The 20,432-nt window shown below is 39.6% G+C and overlaps 1 protein-coding gene across 1 annotated transcript in view; it reads left to right on the top strand.

Annotated features, from left to right (window-relative positions):
- The window catches only part of CACUL1 (CDK2 associated cullin domain 1), an 80,380-nt gene extending 62,688 nt beyond the window's left edge, over positions 1 to 17,692 (top strand). Inside the window, exons 7-9 of the mRNA XM_054984184.1 lie at positions 1,780 to 1,918; positions 12,349 to 12,392; positions 13,488 to 17,692. Coding sequence (XP_054840159.1) covers positions 1,780 to 1,918; positions 12,349 to 12,392; positions 13,488 to 13,528 — 224 coding nt within the window. The 3' untranslated portion in view covers positions 13,529 to 17,692. The remainder of the gene's footprint in view (positions 1 to 1,779; positions 1,919 to 12,348; positions 12,393 to 13,487) is intronic.
- The last annotated feature ends 2,740 nt before the right edge of the window (positions 17,693 to 20,432 follow it).

The raw sequence follows: 20,432 nt of genomic DNA, 5'->3' as shown, positions 1-20,432 counted from the left end.
AAATGGCTGTAGATGATTCCATGCCTTCAGGAATCTCACCCTTAGAAAGGGATGGAATGGAAGAAGATCACCATCTAGGGGTTAAAGATAGCATCCTCGGAACTCTGGGTGGGCTTGATGCCACCAAAATGGTTGAAGCCAATGAGGATTTTCTTCCTCTTTTGTGACTTAGAAGCCAACACATTTTCAGCATGCTTCAACTTGAGCTTAACCTTTTTCGTAAGTGGCTCTGATTGGCACCAAGGTGGAACCAACAAGGTGGAACTGACTGGTTCTGAGTGGTAATAGGTGCTGAACATGCTGGAGAACTAAGGAGGACTGTTCTGGGTTCTGCGGTCCAATATCTGCGGCGTTATTCTCAGAGTTGGTAGCGCCCTTTAAAGCTGACTCTCAAAGAGCCGCTTTCAGTCGTGACACCCTTTCATGGCGTGCTTCGACACAAGGTGTCATGGCCTTCATCCAGACATAGCAGGCATTTGTCATGCCCATCCGATTAGGCCATTTTGGGTCCACAACATGAACACTTCTTGAAGAGAATCTTCGACGCCATGGAACCAAAGGCCTGACATCTATCTCTGGAATCGAAGAGCGGAGCAAAGACGCATCCTTCTTCAATAGTGGCTAAAGAAGAACTGAGGGAGGAAGCCGCTCACCCTACGTTTTATAGCTTTGCCTGGGAGAAAAGTGCATGAAAAGGTTAGGCAAATGTTTTGCACCTTCAGGAGCTTTAGAACATCTGCAGCTGGCATGCACAATTCCCATGTGGGACTGCACAGAAGACATGATGATGAACCATTGTTTCAGGCAGCCACATAGATGAGTGATCAGGACTGTTTTGTGACTGATTTATTTGGGGTTTTGTGTCCCCCCTTTCTCACTTTAAATAAGAATCATGTAAATCAACATCTTATATAGGCACCACAAATAATTAAAACTTACAGCTGAAATAATTTTATTGATTCAGAACTCTTTTACAAAAAAAATTATTAAAAAATTCCCACAAAAGCAGTGTTCGTTCATTTTCATAGCCACTATAATATCTCACATCTAGATGATAATCTATAAACCAGTTTAAAGAGGAGAGCTTGAATAAGCTCAGTAAAGAGGTTGCTTTCCTTGTCTCTTCTGGGAAGTGATTCTATCAGTTAAGCATTGCTGCCAAAAAAGCTCTGTTACCATCATACTCATAATTTGACCAGGAGAGCAAACAATCAAGCAAGGATTGTTGGCTAGAACTTAAAAGACACCTGGGTTCATATAAAGAAAAGTGTTTAACCTTTTCAAGGTTTAAAGCGCCTTGATTTGGGCCTGCAGACAAGTTGGTAGCTAATGCAACTGCTGTAAATCTACACATCTATGGCCATGGTGCCTGCACCAGACAAGAGTTGTGTATTCTGCTGACATTTGAAACTATCTTCAAGGGGCAGCTGCATATAGAGCATAAGACAGTAGTCAAGTGTAGACCAGCAAAAGTATCCAGGAAGAAGAATAGTTGTCGTCCAAGATGGGGATGGCGGGGGAAGCATTCTTTTCAATTATAGTGAGCTCTTCTCAGAAAGCTAGCATGGGTCCAAAAGACGTTTTATTTTATTTTGTTTTAGCATTCTCACTTTGGCTGCAGCTGTTAGATTTCTTCCTTTATATTGAAATATTTGTAATGCCCAAAGGTCAGTATTACGATTTAACAGATCAGCCATGGAATTGCCTCAAAGGATGTGTGGGACTGAAACATACAAATTATTTTATTCCATTCACTCACTACTTTCCGTTTTCCCACAGAATGGGTTCAAATGGCTCCAGCTTTATTTTCTAAATTTATTCCAAACATCCTCCCTCCTGCAGTAGAATCTGAACTTGAGGAATATGCTGCTCAAGACCAGAAACTTCAACAAGAACTTATTCAGGAAGGATTTTCCAGGTAAAAGCACTGGCATTTGCAAATTTGGACCCGGGTTTTCCATTGTATTTTTCTGATTAAGGTTTTGAGATCTGTACATTACACCTTGCACACCACAAATCTGACTGAATTTAGCTGCCAGTCAATTGATGTAAGGTATTTTAAAGACACTGGAAATGAATCCAGTTCATTTACTGATTCCTACTAAACAGGACTGTTTGAAGATGATTTCTGGTTCATGTTGCATGTAAGGTAACAACTAGTTGCAGCCAACTTACAGCAACCCCTTCAGGTTTTCTAGGCAAGAGAAGAATAGAAGTGGTTCTGTCTGTGTAGTGACCCTGGAGTTCCTTGGTGTCCAGGGTCACTACAAGTACTAACCAGGGCTGACCCTGCTCAGCTTCCAAGATCTGATGAGATCAGGTTAGCCTGGGCCATCCAGGTCAAAGTTTGGTTCATGATAGCTCTTAATAAATATGGAACAATTGCACTGACCCTGGAATGTTGCTCAGTGCTTTTTAAAAAATAGAATAATAGTTCTGATGCATTTAAATCTTATCTGTATATTCATCAAGTCAACGTTACTCTCAGAAACACGATCATCTCTCTGTCAAGTTGGATGTGGTTTTCTGGACTCTACATAATTTCACCTCAGTGTGCAATAAAATGGCATATTTTACACAAAACAGAAAAGTTAATTACATTTTCTCTTTATTTTTTTTCATCTTAGGATGTTTGTGCAGTCAAACAAATAATCTTTGAATAAACTTGTGATTTTAAAACTATATCAATCACATAAATTCACAAACTAAGCACTGCAGAATATATTAAATTTTTGCTACAGGCTGTGTGTGTTTTTGCATTGACTGTTTTTTCATAGCTATTAACTGCAACATTTCCTAATAATATGGCAAGTTATAGCTGTTTTTTTATTAAGCTTTCAGTTTTCTAACTGTAGGATTGCACTACTTCATCCTTCAGAACAGCTTTCTCAGAATACAATTTGCATATTGTGGTTTGGATCCAGCTCAGTATTTCCACAGTCCTTGCACCAGTAAAAACTCAGTGCTGGTTAGATGTGTATCCCTCACTTGTTTGTCAGAAGTTTACTTTTCCTAAAGAAGAAAAAATGTTTAGACCAAGCATGAGATCTTTTATTTCATGTTGTTTAAGTTTGGTCTCCTCAGGCTTGTGTAAGAGTCTGATCAATATTGAAAGTATTTAGATGCCAGTCTTGGTGGGCATGGTAAGAAGTAGGCTCAGTTGTTTTTCTGCTGCCGTCAATTTAATTGACTGCTTGCATTGATGAAAGGGAAATAGTGCAAATAGGTGCTGTTTGAACAAATTATAGCCACGATGAGCACAAAGAAAGGCATTGATTTCACAGGTAACAGCTTTTCAAGCATTGGCTGCCCACCAGCAGCCAGGAGGAAATAGTATTATATTCCACTTTTAAAATATGTGAACAGGGCAAAAGTAAAGCATACAGTCTTGAATAACTAGTACAAAATTATCCTTGGCATTGCTACCTTTGTGTACCTTTGGATCATACCATGAGACCCCCAAAGTCTAGAATATTGCAATAATTTTTATTAATGTAATAAAGAAACTCGGTCAGAAGTTTTGTTTTACAGTCCAAATATGACCAATATTTTCCCCTATTATTGTAACAAAGAAAATTAATATTAAAAACATTTTACTTTGTCTTAATGGGGACCTCTCTAAACTGTTTTTTAATATTGCGGTGGAGAAATGAATGGAAACTGGAGATGTTTGCACTCTGCATTGTCATATACGCTGTCTGTCGTTACCCATTTGCATGTATTTGGCTTTTGCTAAGAAATGTATAAATTCTCCTTGCAATATCCTCATTTAAAGTTTGTACTTGAACCTTTACAATCTCACAGGGTAACTAGATTTCTCAGCCTCCTCGCTTGCCAGTAAAAATATTTGAAACTACACAATTATACCTAATCACTTAAATCTGGAAATCTGATTAAGAAGTTTGTTTCATTTTAATTGAGAATTCTAAATTGCTTTCCCCTAGAGACCCTTGATAAATTAAGTCTTAAGGCTGGGATTTACCATTGGCAACATTCCAGAAAGATAATTTATTTATGTCGTAGGTCACTTACAATAGAAAATAGTGCAACTATGAGTCACATGTATGTTATAACAATGTTAACTCTTTCATGTCATTTGCTAATGGTAAACTGAATGGAGCAGACACTGACAGTTGTGTTGGCATGTTCTTCCATTGGCATACCAGTGTGATTTAGTAGAAACCTTTCATGGAAAGAGCTTTACCACAGCCATTAGACCAACTGGTACCTGAGCAGAAAAACCAGAGGGCACTGCTTCTGGTGGTAAAACTTCCTAATAAACTAAACAAGTTGGGTTCTGAGGAAAATCATGGTAAATAAACAACAAGATGCAAACTCGTTGCATTAGGCAGGAAAATTTATTCCTCTGCAGCTCTTAATTTTTGAATAGCTAATTTTCAAGCAGTAATGGGCTCCTACAACCTATTTCTATGGGAACGTCTATCCAGCTACATCCAAGATCTGCCTGAGGATTAAAAGGCACTTTTGAGAGCTTTGTAGGATGAGGCCACAAGATTAGCCAAGCAACAGATGTCTGCTGGAAAGCATGCAGCAGATTGTTCTGCCAGGTTGATGGCCTCTGCCATTGTCTTACATTGTCATTCTTGGTATGTTCTACCACTTTGCCATAGGATAAGTGCAACAAAATTGAGGATTTCCCATTCAAGGGTACTTCCCACCTTTCTGAGAAGACCAATGACTCTGTCCTTCAAATGAAGAAGAATCATCGGACTGCCCACTCTCTTGGGGTCATCGCTCCTCCTCAACAATAACCACTATCACCCAAATATCGATACCAGAGCTGTCAACCTTACCCGAAATGCTCTGCAAGGTGCACATGCAAACCATATCAATCCCAGAGCAGCTACCCTTTTTATGGAAAAAAATCTTCCCGTACAACTACCCAATATATTCAGTTTATAGGGGTTAGGTTTGGTGCTACAGTGGGGAGGGCCTTCCTACCACTAGATAGGGCTGGGTCACTCCAATTCCTCACCCTTCATTTCCATTCTGTTTCCAGTCTGCCTTGTCCATACAGAGATTGCTGGGACTCATGGCAGCCACCACCAATGTTGTTCCTTTTGCTCATCTCCATACAAGACTATTGCAAAACTGGTTCCTGAGGCACTATGACACATTCTGGGATTCTCAACAGCTTAGGTTTTCCATCCCCAGATCTATAGTCAAATCCCTTTGTTGGTGAACACACAATCAGAACCTCTTTAAGGGCTTGTCCTTTGGGATCCAACTCCCTGACATCTCCATCACCACCAATGCTTTCCTTATAGGGTGGGGATCGCATTGCGCTGACCTTTTCCACATAGGGTACTGGTCCCTTTCAGAAGTCAAAATACATACAAATGTTCTGGAGTTAAGGGCAATCCATTACTCCTTTGCTTCTTTTGCAGATCTGTTATACAACAAAAGAGTTCAGGTACATACCAACAGCAACATCACATTTTACTACCTGAACAAGCAAGGGGGAACAGATTAGCTGTCTCTGGGTGCCAAGGCTTCAGAACTATGACAATGGGCCAAAAGGACCAATGTCTTCCCACAGGCAATACATATAGCAGGCACAACAAACGATAGTCTATCCGTACCACAAGTAGTCGATCAACAAGGACCACATACATCCCATATTCCAGTTGTGGAAATCTCCAAACGTGGGCCTCTTTGCAACCTCCTCCAACACCAAGGCCACAATGTTTTCTTTGGCAGGCACAGATTCTGACTCCCTGGGGGATGTTTTTCAAACCCCTTGGGACAAAGACCTCTTCTACACTTTTCCCCCAACACCACTACTACCCAACATCCTGTGCAGAATCTGTCACTTCCAAACCCGCTGTATCCTCGTTACCCCTTTCTGGCCACACTGAGACTGGTTCCCAACCCCGTGGACCATGTCCCAGGGGTGCTTCATACACCTGCCAAGCATACTGAACCTCCTCCACAGGGGCCACATCCTCCACTACAATATATCTACCCTCAAACTCACAGCATAGCTACTGTTCCCGAGACTTCCTCCTGCTTGAAGGAAGTAGCCCAGATTATACTGAATGCTTTTTTTGCCCTCCACAAGGTCTTCTTATAGGCATAAGTGGAACCACTTTGCTACTTGAGTGGCTGGCACAACACACTCTCTTCACTGGCTGCACCACACATGATTCTCAAGCCTGCTGAAATTGTCTGTAGCGGAGCTACATATGTTACCAGTGCCTCCAGACTTGCTTGCGTCAAGGCCCTGTTTGCCATATGGACCCTGGATGGCTATATCTGACTGATGGAAATTGCATGGAAATAAGTCTTAGATACAGGTTAACGCTGAACCAGTTGCTCAAACCATGCTGGCTTCTAGGAAATTATTTACTACCAGGATTTATGACATTAACTATAGAAGGCCGATGAATGTTGGTGCTGGAGAAAATTACTTGAGCCCCTTTTCTCATCCTTGAGGCAGGGGCTCAACTTCTTACAGTCCAACTTTGACCAATGTCTTAGGGCTAGCATGCGGCATAGATAGATGGCAACCTTGTCCACCATCCTCTCACTGACTAATGGCATGCCTGTCTCAACATCCTCCTATCATCTACTTCCTAAAAAGGCGTTAACCAGCTGAGCTCTGCCATAAATCATTGCTTTCGTTCCTTGACCCTCCACATGGTTTTATCAGCTCTAACTCGGAATTTTCTGTTAAAATGCTGACTAAAAGTTCTCTCCTTGACCACTGTCACATCAGCTCATAGGACATCAGACCTAGATGCCCTCTCTGCAAGGAAAGGCGCACAGTGGTCTCGGGATCAACCCTACATTTATACCAAAGGTCAATTCACATTTTCATAGGGCTCGAGAAATTTCTCTTCCCTCCTTTTATCCTTAAGTGACTCACCCTAATGAGATGCCATGTGGCATACATTGGCCCTGCAAAGGGCATTGAAAATTTACATCAGGCAAGCAGCTCTCTTTTGCATGTCAGACTTCCTCTTATTTTCTTACAACCCTCCCCCTCAGAGTGAAAACAAACTTTCGACTTATAAAGAAGGTTCCTTCTACTCTGAGGAAGGGAGGGCATTTTACCCAGCCTTTGTGGGGGAAGGGGGGGGCGTGTCAGGAAAGGAACCTAAGCCTGAGAAAATATATTGTCATGAGTTAGCTTTAAGAGCTGTCTTGTGAGGAAAATTGACTTTACAGGATTGAGAGGGGTTTCAGCAGGCAAATTGCCTGCAACTGTGTGATTTTGATAGCGCTTGTGTGTTAGCATGCCTTATCTCCTCTCACAAGTTTCTCAGGGTAGTAATTGTTAAGGTGTTTATTGCCCTGATTGGCTGGATTTGTTTTAAGATGTGACTGTTTCCAGCTAAGGGGGTGGCTTTCCTTCCTGCTGTGGAACCACCATTTGGATTTGAATGCTGTTACCTGGAAGGTTCCGTCAACTGCATTAGTTTCCTTCTTCCAGTCCTGCAAGACTAGGCTACCCTGCTATGGACTCTATTGGTGACGCCCAGCTGTGGGATCATTAGTCAGCTAATTCAAGTGTTTCAGTTGAGATAGCCCTACTCAGTCTTAGTAAGGATTTATTTTATCTATATGCTTGCAAAGCTTGACTGGGTAACATCAGCTTTTTGTGTGTGTGCATGTTAACTCTCTTGAATTTCATAGAATAAAAAAAACAACCACCTTTTACTTTGCCTGTCTTGGTTCACTGTCTCTAACACCACAATCTGTGTCACACTGGGCGAACTCACACTTAGAGACAAAGGGGTAACTCCCTGACAGGGCGCTTTTACAGTATGGCTGTATGCTTTTCCTTTTCATCTATAAATCTTCTTGTCTAATTGAGAGTCTCTCTATACGAGATATCTTACACAAGAGCGCTTGCATGTAGGGAGATGCAATGCTAGCCAGGAAGTGTAGTTTAAAAAGACAAAACTGAAGGTTCTGTCAATTTCACTTCTCTATAGAGCTGGCAAAGATCGCTCCTCAGAGAGTTTGTTAATTTTCTTTTTGCCTCTCGAAGGGGAGGTGAAATTACAGAAACTGTATGTATGCTACTTCTGAGTTCCAAGATGAAATAAAAATAGGATAATAGGCAGTGTTTGAACAGTCCTGGCCTTGTACAGTGTACAATTCCTAATCCATTTATATTGATTTACAAGTGATATTTATCATTATTTCTAACACTTGGAAGAACACGATCTGTGGTTGTGATGGTCCTGCATTAATTAAAATGGCATTATGCTAGTTATCGTTAATCCAATGCCAATGGAAACTTTTTGGCTTCCATTCAGAGTCTCCTGGTACTGATAATTAGGATGAAATAGGATTGGAAAGCTACCCAAATTTGTGTTCTAAATTACAGAGTTTTCAACTTTTGCCACTGTAAAAAAGAAAGAGTATTGCTGTTTGGAATATGCCCCCCCCCACTGCTGTTGTTGCATCCCCAGTTTTTGCTGGGGCTTCTGTTCCTTTCTAAGTACAGCCGTGGGAAATACGATCCTTGCAATCCTCCCCACTTTAACTTGAAATAAAGGGTTATTAAAAGTGTACTAGGAAGAAATTGCTTAAGAACTCTGAGCAGAGAGCATTGAGAGAAACTGGAAGGAGTCAGAAGAAAGAAGAAATTTCCTGAGAATACCCTGCTAAGGAGTTTTATTGCACTTGTGGAGGATACATTACATTAAAACAGGCACTTGGAAACTAAGAGTTTCTTTGAATGTTTACCCATCAGTGCATTAACCACTAAACCACAGTGCTGTATTGAGATGATTATTCTCTCCAATAATCCATCTCTGATGGGTAATCAGCCCTCTGACTGAACAGAGGTTAGAAGTATATTTATTCCAGGTGTCAAGTGAAAACCTTATATCACAGCCCCCCCCCAAAATCACTCAATGTTATCATTTTAAGATTTTTATGTAAAATTAGCCTGATCATTCTTGAAATAAGTAAAAAAAGAATTACAATGATATAAAAAGTGCTAGCATTAGTTAATGAAATTAGAAAGAAAAAACATACATGTCAATCTACATGTCTATCTTGAATTTAAAAGATAAGATACAATTTCTGAGATTCTTACCAAAATGTTTTCAGAAAAGATAAGATATTCTCACTGCAGCCCCAGTCTGAAAGATTCAAAGGTGTAGCTACTTTATATAGGCCAGTTTCATGAACCTCATATTACTTTATTAAACCATCTAATTCATTTCCTCTGAAGACATGATGTAAGATGCCTCTGAACATAGAACACTTTCCCAAAGAATATTTGTTTCAAGCTGTGTTCTGCTTGTTCTGTATTTTAGTCTGGGCATAAAGCCATTTATTCATAAACTATCTTTCTCAAGGTTGGGACAATGAGAACAATGCTGAAACAGTGAGGTTCAATATATGCTTGCAGATCTGTAAAGAAAAGCAAATTCTCAGGCATATTTTGTTCAAGATTCTGTATCATTAAAGTCAAAGTCATTGACAACTCCAATATAAAGGAAGTTTGAGTTAAAGTTGCAGCAGTAGATGTAATAAGCTGTATTTCCAAACGATGGATTTCTTTTTAGTTCTGTATATATAGCATCCAGTCTTACTGACTAGATTGGGGAAAGAAAGCAAAACTATAAACTGAAATGACAAAGTATGAAGATCTGAGGTGGCTTGAGAAGACTTACAGCAGAAAGTGCACAAAAGGTAGCATACTTGTTAGAAGCTATTGGTTGTCCAGTATACTAGGTTGCAGCTGCTAGATAGAAAAAAGATGGAAGGAAAAAAAATCAGTCCTACTGTCTCCTTTAGGACATGTCCTTCCTGCTTTGTTCTCAAGTCTTAAACCTGCCCTTTGGTCCCCTGTTAAAAGCAAAACAAGCAGTTCAGATTAATCAAGGTCTTTTTGGATTACAAGAATATAGCCTTGCTATAATATTGAAATGACTAAAGAAAAAAATCGGCACCCCTATCTGCAGTTCATACAGCTAGAAACTGTGTAAAAAGGGATTTCAGAAATTATATGCGTGATGTACTATTCCATTTAGATAGAAACTGTAAGGAAGACGTTTAGAAACTATATGCATGATGTCCTGTTCCATCTAGATTTCCACTAGTCAGTGATCTTAATTACTGCTTATCATTTAATTAACTGGTGAATGTTGAACCAAATAATGGAAGTGTATAACATGTGTTCACGTGTTCACATTGTACCCCCAAATAACATGATTTGGGGTGTTTAACCACTGAAAAGGAGAAAACAAAAGGGTCACACCAATCACAGAGATAAAGCACAAAAAAATTCCCTGTGCATTTCGCCAATAAGGTTTCTTCTGAGGAATCTGTAGTCTTTCAGTATTCCTGCTCTGTTACTGCTCTTGCATTCTCACTGAAATAATATTGAAAGTCTACAGATTCCTCTGAAGAAGCTTATTGCTTAAATGCATAGGAAATATTTATGAAAATAAATTAATATTTTCTCTTATTTGTATCATTGGCTTTTTTGCCTGCTTTCTTATCTTTATTTTAACCACTGAACATATTACAAGCTCACAACTATTGTGGTGAAAGTAGTAAAGGTCTTGCAAAAGCTGTAACGCTCTGATCTTCAAGTCTTGAGAGCTTCTGTAGTGCTATGGTTAGAGTGTTGGATTAGACTCTTGGAGACCCGGGTTCAAATCTCCACTCTGCTGTGGAGCTCACTGGGTACCTTTGTGCCAGTTACTCACTCTCAGCTTAACATACCTCACAGCATAGTGATAGTGAAAATAAAATAGAAGAGAGGAAAACAATGTTAGTTGCTACTTTGGTTTGGGGGTCCACTGAGGAAATGCAGCAGAACTGAATTCTGCAGCTTGTATGAATTACAAAAATTAAACACATTTGCATACGTATGCTTCTGTTAATTTTGGTTAAGGAGGGCATACAGAGCAGTGCAGGCTGCTTAAAACCTCATTACTAGATCTTAGCTCAGCTGTCTACCATTTGCCCCCCTACTTCTGTTCTAGGTCTTACACATGTACATTAAAGTAATATTTGCAGCCTTCAGGGCAGGCATTGCGTGCACGCATGCGCAGTCTCTTGTGCACATGCAATGTGTAGCTCTGGACATAATAATCTACAAAGTAGAGAATCCCAAGAGTTGTTTTAATGTTGACAGAATAGAGTATGAAAGCGTATTGCCTGTAAACATTCCTGCTATACTTGGTTCATTGCAAAAAAACAGGAACTGCATTTTCTAGAATCCTCAAACACTTTATAACGGAGCGCCAGATTTTATGTTATGTGATGTAGCTTCAGGTAGGTAGCTGTTTTAGTCTGCAGTAGTAGAACAAAATTTATCTCCAGTAGCATCTAAAAGACTATCTTATTTTTCCTGGGTATAAAGTTTTGTGAGTAAAAGCTCAGTTTGTCTGATATAAGGTATATCTGACAAAGTGAGTTTTAATTCATGAAAACTTATGAAGAACATGCCATTAAGTCTCAACCAACTCATGGTGAACCCCATCCACAGGGTGTTCCAGGCAAGAAATGAATGGAAGTGATTTGCCATTGCCTTCCTCCACATACCAATGCCAGTCTTCCTTGGTCAGCTCCCCTCCAGGTACTTATTGAGGCCAAATCTGCTTTGCTTCTGAGCTCTGACAAGCTCAGGCTAAGGTGGGCTATTCAGGCTGCCTGCAAAAGCTTATGCAGTAGAATATATTGTTGCTGTTTAAGGTGCTACTACACTTCCTACTTGGTTCCCCATTACTGATGGCAGAGGGAGTTCAGACCTTAGAAAAATGCCATCTGTTTCCTGTGGCAACGCAAGAATTGGCTCCAAATGGTAGGGATACGTCTTGTCTCTTCTGCAAAGTCTACTAATTCTGAAGCACATTTTTCTTTGAATCACCAACATTAATGATAGCCAGTTTAAAGAACCCTTGCTCTGCCATGGAAGCTTGCTGGGTGACATTGGGCCAGTCTCAGCCTAACCTACCTCACAGGGTGGTTGTGAGGATAAAATAGGTAAAGGGGATAAAGGGAGAGCATTATAAGCTGCTCTGGTCCCCACTTGGGAGAAAGGGAGGGTATGTGAAGTAAATAAATAAATATGATTGCTACTCTTACAGGCATATATGGATATTATTAAAGATATTCTCAATAGCATTGCTTTTAAAGGGGTGGATCCTAGCCTTTCCTCCCACTCTCTTCTCCCACTCCACCTTTCTTCAGTCTAAAGAGCCATTCTTCAGTTCATTGTGGCACTTCCTGTTTGTTAGAGGAAGGCTCCTTAGGCTGATTGAAATCTTTGTGTGGCGTGATAGGGGTAGGATCCAGCTCAGGCATCATACTAAGGTTCTATAATTTTACCCCTACCTATTTTTTTTTCAGGGGTGATCAGTCGCGTAAGAGACCTGGAGAAGAATTAACCTACAGTAAGTAATCTAGATTGTCATTCTAAATTATTTCATGGATGATAATTTTGTTTAGTACAGAGAGGGGTGAGGGGACACTGTGCTCCTGTCCACTGCTGGCTGAGAAGAAAATAGCAAGCACACTTGATTTCAGAAAGGACAATGAAAGTCAGATTTAGAAAAGAACTTCAAGGAATAGGAAATAATAGAAGTTCTTTTTTATCTCTCTGCCATCCCACCATTGCGCTTTGTACCTACGCAGAGCAAATTTAGAACCTTTCTAGAGTGTTACTTGAGGAGCTGTTTTTCCTGCCCCCCTTCACTTGAGTACAAATGTAAGCATTTGTTTCAGTATCCTTGTGCTCATTTGTATTATTACTATCGCATTTTAAGAACTGTCTGTATTAATTCTTTATAGACCCTTTTCAATTTTAGTCAGGGATCCTTTTAGCCTTCCAGATGTCTATGGCAGTACAGGCATGCTTTTAAAAGTGCTGTAGAGGTTGTGGGAAGGTTCCCTCATTGGAAAGCCAGCTCGTGAAGGGCACAATCTGCAGACAGCTGTGTTCACTGCCTGAATTTCACCAAGCAGACCTGAGCCCATGATACAGTAAAATCCACACTGAGCCTGGAGTAAGACTCTTCTTAGTGAGGCCTTCAGAGATGACCTGAAGTTACCCAGGAAGCTCTAGAACTAGCTATTGTGGGATGGATGAAAATACCTTTTTGAGGTCAGTTTTATATTTAGTGTGTAACTAGAGAATGGTAACTGGTAAAGAAATAAAAGGCCAAAGGAGCCCAAAGTGTTCTTATCTTGCATTCCATGATACAGAGCAGCTCATGATCAACGAATGATGCCTCTAGCAGTAGAGGCATGCAGTAGAGTGGAAACTATTCTACTGCATGATGCAGTATTGCTTTGCTGGGGGATTTGTCACATTGGCTACCTACCTTCCCAGTTCAGGAAGAGGAACTGCAATTTTGAAGGCTGTTTCTTCAGTAGAGAATACGTATATCCTGATGCTGTGGTCTTGAGGTGACTCTATACTCCTAGAAGGATAAATGGAATACTGCATTTTTTAGAAATGTCAACAACTTTGTTTTCCCTCTTTTCAGATGGGTCAGCATCCTGTGCAAGTTCAAGAGGATGCAGATAGTGACTGTACTTAGAAGTCTTCTGTTCCCAATTGGACACTGGAGCAGCACAGGAGGAGGAGGAGGCATCCAGCGGCTCAGTTGGGTTCTACTGATGCTCAGGTTCTTTGATGCAAAACTACACCTAAATGTGGAGTGTGGACTTATATCTTGCCATGTAATAAAATGTCTGTTGCTGCTAATTTGGGGCTAACTTGGAAAAATGTGACTGGCCTTGATAAGTTCTTTTCTTTTCTTTTCTTTTCTTTTCTTTTCTTTTCTTTTCTTTTCTTTTCTTTTCTTTTCTTTTCTTTTCTTTTCTTTTCTTTTCTTTTCTTTTCTTTTCTTTTGGAATCCCACATGAACATTACCTTCACTGCTTAATAGAACTTGGTAGTCAAAAAGAGCAGCTTCCTTCAAATGAAACTTTTGCACTTTTTTTGTGGGCATTGCTGTTAAAACTAGTGCCCATTAGGTTTTGTCTGGAGCTTTGTCTTTCAAAAAACAGAGACAGATTGCACACACTGGTAGTATTTCTTTTTTGCCACAAGGTTTGCCTCTAACAGTTGGTTTTATGCTACTGATGCTCTACATTCCAGATCTTTTTGTTCATTCATTCATTTAGCCCCCATCCCCATCTTTATACCCGTTTTCAAATTCTCTTCTCTCTCTACTCATTTCCTTGTCTTTAGCTTGTGAACTTTGCAATGTCACAACATATAAAAATATTTCTCTTTAAGCTGTGATTTGATTAAACTTCCTGCACAAACTTTTCTGCAGTCCTTGGGGTTTTCCTTAAGAAAAGAAACTGGATACTTAAAAAAAATCACACAAATATTAATACTAGCCTCAACACTTTTTAAAATTGACTTCCATAATTATTGCAACTGATTGAATTCTGGACTGAAAGCAGTTCCAATATGTGATTTCTATTGAGAATTGAAACACACGCACATAGCAATTGAAGTATTTGCCAAGTGATTACAGGTCATGGTAGGCTAATTCTGGACTGCCATAGCACAACATAGTATAATGAGAGAATTCTAGCCTAATTACTTAAATCATTGCCAGAATATTTTGGCACTGGGCTTGCCCTAGATTTAACAGTATTGCTCAAAGTTTGCTCATACTTGTTACTTCTAAGCAGTGAGGTACTTGAGGACACTTTACACATTCAGGAAAAGTTTGTGGTGCAGCTACTTTGCTCCGCTTCCAGAATGTAGGTTCAGCTCATGTTCGAATGGTTTCCACAGTTCCTTTTTTGTCTCAGTTGTGTCTTTGTTTAAAACTTGAACATAGTTTTGATTGATCTGCAGGATGTGAATTACTTGTAGCCATTTATGCCTCATAAGGGATGGATCTATATCTCTGCTTTCTACTTCTGCTTCTGGATCAGAGGCAAAGCCACATGGTGCTGTTTCTCTTCTGTCTTCTCTGTGAAGAAGCACCATGAGTATAGTTAAACCTAGCGGATGCTATGGATTTTTTTAGTCTAATTTTATTTAGAAAAGGGAGACTGTTCACTGCAATAATTGGTAGGTGCAGATGAGCTTGCCACTAAGGTGAGAGAGCCACCCTGTGGTGAGAAGTTAGCGCTCAGAGGAGGCTCGGTTTGAATGACTCTTTAATGTAAGTATTGTGCTCATTTAGAGCTGTGGAAAGTTTCCATTTCTAGGAGGGAGATATGGCAGCATTTATCACTCATTCTTGGAAAAAACCCCATCTCTAACACATGCTTTTTCCCTACTGTTGAGTATTTGCTCTGCCTATTTAATCTATAGAGAAGTATATGCAGTTTGAAAACTCTATAGGTTAGGAGATATGTTTGCCTATGGTATGAAAAAAATATGAATTTTTTTTTTAAATTACTGAGAACTATATTTGAAAAAGTGGTTGTTTATAATAGTGGGAAATAAGAACAAAACAACAACAACAAAAAAACCACTTGTAGTATCAAAAACCATTTTGAGGTGATGAAAACCCAAATTCTTAATGTGGTATTCAAAGACAATATACAGTTTCAAAGAAAATAGGAGAAACTCATTCTTTTATACAAGCTGTCTTTTTTGCAGACTGCAGAACTTACCAGAGCTTTCGGTTTAACTAATATGAAACTATAGGCTTCTTTGTAGGGTAATATTAGAGGTTTCATTCCCTTGAAGGTCACTGTACGAGGTCATCACATTCTATGTCCATATCTTTTGCACCTTGAGTTCCTAGTTTTATCATTGTGGAGAATGAGCACATGGTTATGCCGCTAGGACTATAGTTGTGCAGTTTCCATCCTGGAATATATATTACTTTATCCATCAGACCTCAGTTTTCCTTGAGGGCAGCATTCATATGAAGTCTTTCTGATGCAGAAATGATCAATCTGTGATAGGTAGAGTATTAAAATGCATTCCTGATTTAGTGTATAGGTGTACAGACAAATTCAGGACTATGTAGTTGGACATGGAAAATGGATTGGAAAGGGAAAATTAGCGCCTATAGGTTTTCATAACCTAAAAAGATCGAATTGAAGGCATGTCTTTTAAAAGAAAAAAGCCAATGACCTGATTTGTATCTTAAAAGCTAACTGACAATGTTATGAAATCATCTTTAAATGAACTGAAGATAGGTAGTTTGCTATATCCAGATAGCTCCTGTTGCTACTGAGTTCTTCCTAGATACTACCTGTGCAGGCATTAGCTATGTGGAACAAGAAAGCAGGACTGTACTTGCTGTACCATGTTAGGAAGTGCTAGGGAACTGATGAGGCCTGAAATCAGGGGAGTGTCACTATGGCCTTGCAGCACTTGGCAGGTGGCTCCAAAAAAAAGAATTTCCCATTTGTCCTCCCTAGCTAACTCAAGCCCAGAATTGCTAAACGTTGTCTAGTCAGACAGGAGTCACACAAGGTGTTCTTAGCTGAATCTACCTCCCTTCCCTAGTCACTTTCAGAACATACTTATGGTAAAATAGGAGTTCTGAAACATATTTTGGGGACTATAGAATGAGAAGTTCATTGCAGAATAATCATTTGATGATAACACACATGCTTCCATGATGCTCTAGTTTACTGGCACACATCTCATTGGTTTTGGGAGACTAAAGGCAAATTAATCCAAGGGTAGTCAACTAACATGAAAGTGAGCCATTGACTGTATCTCAAAGGTTACATGTGAGATTTGTTTATGCAAGACTATGCCTGACTAGGTCTTCTGACCAGAGAGACCATATAGTTCCTGTTCTTCTAATTGAGTGCCATCGTAAATTTATCACCAAAAGGTTAGCACAAAAAAGATTAGATTGAAGTATTCTTGGTGGCAGCCATGTAGCCTTTGAGTTTCTTGTCATAGTCTGAACCCGAATGCCTTTGAATAAAAGGTATTATTTAGTCTGGCTTCTGGTTAAGCTGCTAAAGATAGGGGAATTTAGCATTTGTTTTGTTTTTCATATGATTCTAACTGAATATTTTATTGGTTAAATTTTAGCTAATGACACCAAGCCAATTTAAAATAAACCCTGTTGATTCCCAGTACTGTGCAAGTTTTATTATGCACATGTTGCTGTCATGTTTTTTGTTGCGTGTGTTTTTTTTTTAAAAAAAAACTTTACTGTTGTGGTTTATAATTAAGCTGTAAAACATGATTTTCTGTTTCAGGTTATGGTTTTGTCACTAGATTTTGAGCCCTAGAACATAAACTTGGAAAACTGAAACAAAGGCAAAACTTTCCTCCAGTATGGTCAATATTCTTTCATAATCTTTAAATGTGTTTAGTCCTATGTAGCATCTTACTCGAATAGGAAGCCTGAGAACTTTTTTTGTAAAAGCAAGATACTGTATTATGTTGTAAATTGGTATTAGGATTTCTATGTTTTGGCATCTAATGCTGAAATAATTTGTTCTCCTATTTTCAAAGGGTTTTATCTTTGTGAGCCAAGCATGAAAGAACATGATAAGACATATGAAATTGTTGATACTTTGTAAACATTTACTTTAAAACTTGATGGATCAGTGTGTTGGGTCTCTAAAGCCATGACTTGACCAAAGCAGCATGGTCTTAGCTATGTTGCTTCTGTGAATCGGATGACTTACCTTTTTTCCCCCTTTGTTCCTTCTGTCTATGAGATCTAAATGGCAAAGTTTTATGCATTGGGTATCCTCTTATATTTTGTTTCCTGGGAAACTTGCTCTAATAAAGTATTTTTAGACAAAACTTCTGCTTCTTCTGTTGACATTTTTGTCTTGTACCAGTTAAGCATGCCGGACGACATTACCATCTGTCTCAGCTGTCACAGGTGAGTCTGTTTGCATAACTGACATGATACACTGAGTGTAAGAGTGCTCCAAGGAAAATGGTGCCCTGCTTTTCAAAGAGGGTTCTGCAATAACCAGCCAGAATGCTGCCAACTTAATGACTGAGTCTGCTGTTTCAGAGCTTATTACCATCAGATTTCAAGTCTAATGAACTGTGAAGCTATATGTTCATAATGGACCTTCCAGCAGATCCTAAAAAACCCAAATTATCCTATTGAATATGGTGTAACATGCATCTGGGTGATCTAGCTTGTTCAAATTCCATCAGTGTTGACTACTTCAAAATGGGGGCATTCAAGCGACCCACGTCAGAGGATTTTGTGACTGAATGAGAGCTGTTATAACCACTTTGCATACATAGCGACCTTTGTTCGGATTTCCTGAGTGTTTATTTTCTCTGCCAGACATAATGAAGCTAGCTTGCCTTTGCTGGTAATGGAATAAACAGGTTGTATATAGACATCAGAAAAAGCTTTGTGATTTAGCCACTTCCCCACACAGCAGCTATTGTGATAAAGTACTATCTTTCTTTTGGTTAAACTGCACAGTTCCTAAATATACAATTGTTTTTCTTTCTGGGATGATAGGGATATCATTTTTTTATATGTTAATTTCCTGGTCTGCCTGACAATGTAGGCAGACTGACCCTGGGTCCCTAGTAGGTTTCAGTGGTTTTGCTCACAGGGAAGAAGAGAGGGAGTAGAAGCCCTGTATGTTGCAGAAAGACTGTAGAACCTGTGTGGACGTGGCAAGGGTGAAGCCCCTTACTCAAAGCGAAGAAGAACAGGAATCTCCACATGAACATGGTGCTAGAAGCTGGAGTGGAAGGACCAGCTCTTTCCTAGCTAGGCACAAGTGGGAGCTTTTGATTCAGCGAGGGACCTATCCACCTGGAGACTTATAGGAGGCTAGGATCTCTTCCCTTCCTGATAGCCTTGTTAAGGTCCCAGGTCCTGCCAAGACTTAAAACAGCCTGTCCTCCCAAGGAAGGCTGGAATAAAGTAGTCCCCAGGCTGTCCACCATGTGTTCCATCACCAGGTCCATGCCTGCATCCTGGTCCTCCTCTGTCTCCACTCCCAATAGTCTGGAGGAGACTCAGGAGGTATAGGATGGACTCCTGTAACAGCTCCAGGGGTGCAGGTCTCCTCAGGAAAACATAAGAAGAGTCCTGCTGTATCAGACCAGTGGTCCATCCAGCATCCTATCACACAGTGGCCAACCAGTTTCTCTGGAGTGCCAACAACAGGACATGGAGGCTAAGGCCTTTCCCTAATATTGCCTCCTGGCAATGGTATTCAGAGATTTACCAGAGAGTTCCCTTTAGTCATCATGGCTAGTAGCTACTGATGGACCAATCTTCCATGATGTCTAATCCCCTTTTTAAAATGTCAATGCCTGTGACCTATTCTTCAGTTACCCCAGTTCCAAGACATTTAGGACCGTTCAGGTATGTTATACACTTTCACCCTGAAAGGTTTCTCAGTAAGGATGGTAGAGAGAGGACATTCAAAAGACAAATTATTTGTGTGTGTGTGAAATAATAAACTGTGACCAAATTGTGTAAAGCTAAGACATGAAGTCAGTTGCCATTCATCTCTCTGTACCTGTGAAGTTGGATGCATCCTTTAAATGAACCACATCAACTAGATTGCATATCTACCTTTTGCACCAGCAAATTTAGTAGCATTTATTCAAGAAGTGATCACAAGAAGTGATCACGAAATTAACTGGATTCAAGGGCAAACAAGGAATGGACCTCAGTAGTAACTATGAATTCAAAACTCTCCTCCTTTTTCGCTCTGTTGGCTTTTGAAGGCAGGGGCTCGTGGGGGGGGGGGCACCAAACAGTGTAATTATGTAAGATATGTTCAGATTCTTCTGCATGCATCCAAATAACTCAATGAATAATGGTTCCTCAGTCATGTAATGAGCAGGATGTGAGTCAAAATAGTAGGTGTTGGAGCTTAACTGCTCAAATTACATAATTTTTTATGCATACTTTGAGGGAGTAAGGAAGCAGTTTTATCTGGGTTTTTCTTTTGCTGTTCTAAGATGATCATTTATACTGCCTTTTATGATTTTATTCTCTGTGTCTTGATTTGTGTCAGCCCCCCCTATATATATATATATATGATATAATGATATAATATAAACATAGTTGGACTTATTCATCTAGGTCATGTATTCACTCACTACAGGTTTCTGTAGTGAGTGAAGTGTAGTACTGTTGTCTTTTCATGTGTCTTTTCAAGCATATACATCTGAGACTGGAGATGGCTTAAGTTGCCTCAGTTTTATTAAGCTTAGCCTTTGTAATGTAGACATGCAATCAGATACAGAACTATGCCTTTGAGATGCTGTATTTCTAAAGCTGTCTTGAAGATAAAGCTGCCATACAGTCCAAAGGAATAGGATTTTCTTGCTGTGCTAGTGTTATAGAACAACAGTTGAAGAAAACAAACCAGCATATTGGCAACTAATACAATTTCTGCTAGCATCTCCCTAGATCCCTGTTAATTATTCTGTTGGGCACTAGTTCAGGTATCATTTTATAAAGTTATGATCTCATTTTAGCACAAAAATTCATTTGTATGCAGTTAACATGCTAATACATGCTGCTACT

The sequence above is a fragment of the Eublepharis macularius genome, chromosome 6 (genome assembly GCF_028583425.1).
Source record: "Eublepharis macularius isolate TG4126 chromosome 6, MPM_Emac_v1.0, whole genome shotgun sequence".
Lineage (NCBI taxonomy): Eukaryota > Metazoa > Chordata > Lepidosauria > Squamata > Eublepharidae > Eublepharis > Eublepharis macularius.
This window is presented reverse-complemented; position numbering and strand designations above follow the sequence as displayed.